The 1,531-nt window shown below is 44.9% G+C and overlaps 1 protein-coding gene across 1 annotated transcript in view; it reads right to left on the bottom strand.

Annotated features, from left to right (window-relative positions):
• Fam76a (family with sequence similarity 76, member A) overlaps positions 1 to 1,531 on the bottom strand; it is a 73,267-nt gene that overhangs the window by 65,020 nt on the left and 6,716 nt on the right. Inside the window, exon 2 of the mRNA XM_013032240.1 lies at positions 422 to 486. Coding sequence (XP_012887694.1) covers positions 422 to 486 — 65 coding nt within the window. The remainder of the gene's footprint in view (positions 1 to 421; positions 487 to 1,531) is intronic.

A 1,531-nucleotide genomic window follows, 5' to 3' on the forward strand; every position in this document is an offset into this window, starting at 1 on the left:
TGCTTATGTGGTGCTGAGGAATCGAACCCAGGGCCTCATGCATGCAAGGCAAGCACTCTACCACTGAGCCACCTTCCCAGCCCCAGTCCTGAGACTCTTTATCTCCAATTAACCACCAAAAGTCAAGAAATAGAGCAGTGGCTCAAGTGGTAGAGTGCCAGCCTTAAGCAAAAGAGCTAAGAGAAAGCACCTTTGGCCCTGGGACTAGCACCCCCAAAAAAGGCAATCAATAGGTTTTATCTAGAGTGATATGTGGATTATATATTTTTCAATATAAACAGGAAACTGCAGAATGTGTATACATACTGTAATTGCCTATGTGTTTATTACAATGCAATTGATGACACATCCCTACATGAAATGCATCACAGCTCAAGAGGAAAAGCCTATTAAGAGCTCTCATGTTGAACCAAAACTCTACCTCTCTTGCTGGTACTCAGTCCTGCAGTAGGTACACTTCACAACAGGGTGCGCAATCCGACATTCCTGAAATGAAATGATATAATTTTTAAAGGAACCCACAAGTGAAAAAGCCTTCCCTAAGAAACAGACAACCTGGGTACTGGTAATACCAGCATAGTAACTATGCTTGAATGAGTCACTTAACTTTCTGGGCCTTATTCTCCATCTCTATATCTGCATCATTGCCCAGCTGTTGATGTGGGCAGAAGAATTTGTAGGGAACTAGTCATGAGTTGTAAAACAAACATATATGTATGAATAAGACCAGACTGGGAGTTGGAAGCTCTTGATTCTCTAATTCTGGTTCTGCCACTGTGTGGTATTGTACAAGTTTACTTGTGAAATCAAAGTGCTAAGTTAAATTCTTTTATAACAAATTTTATATGAAATTTAACATACACACATATTTTAAACAATTATATACAATTTTTGTAAGGTCCAAAAGATAACTCATTTGTGTGCTCTCAGACCTGGTAAGCAAGAATGGCATAAGGAAAGTCATGGCTGCTCCAGGCCAACAATGACAATCAGGAGCTGGATTATCTGAGGACATCTCAGATTTGGTGACTTTTTACTGTTGCCTTCCAACACCTATGTTCCCTTAAACAGGTAAAGTGGGAGGAAGCAACTTCCGTGAAAAAGACAAGTTGGAAAAGGGGGTAAACAACTAGTTCGGGTGAAAACCTAAGGCCGACTGGATGCTACAAAATCATCTGCTTGATTCATGTGCTGACTGGAATGCCTGTAGAGATACATGTGCGTATAATTCTTCTTTAAATAAAGCTTTGCCACCTCCGATTGAGACGAGCTGAAAAGTGCCTGTGAAGTGTCCAAGTTTGAGGCACTCCCCCCCAGGCAGTACCCAACTTCGGAATTAAGTCCCACGCGGGGCAAGGGGTGCTCGTGTGGGGGTCCCTTGGTCTGCAACCAGGGCAACCCCAGCGGATTCCCCCGCGTAGCCGGTCAGGAGCAACCAAGGGACACGCAGTCCCCTCCCCCGACCTCACCGGGTCCCAGAACCATCCGCGGTTGCTAAGCACCGTGCCACGCCGGCCGTGGGGCCCGGGGC

The sequence above is a fragment of the Dipodomys ordii genome, unplaced genomic scaffold (assembly GCF_000151885.1).
Source record: "Dipodomys ordii isolate 6190 unplaced genomic scaffold, Dord_2.0 Scaffold6, whole genome shotgun sequence".
NCBI classification, from domain to species: Eukaryota; Metazoa; Chordata; class Mammalia; order Rodentia; family Heteromyidae; genus Dipodomys; species Dipodomys ordii.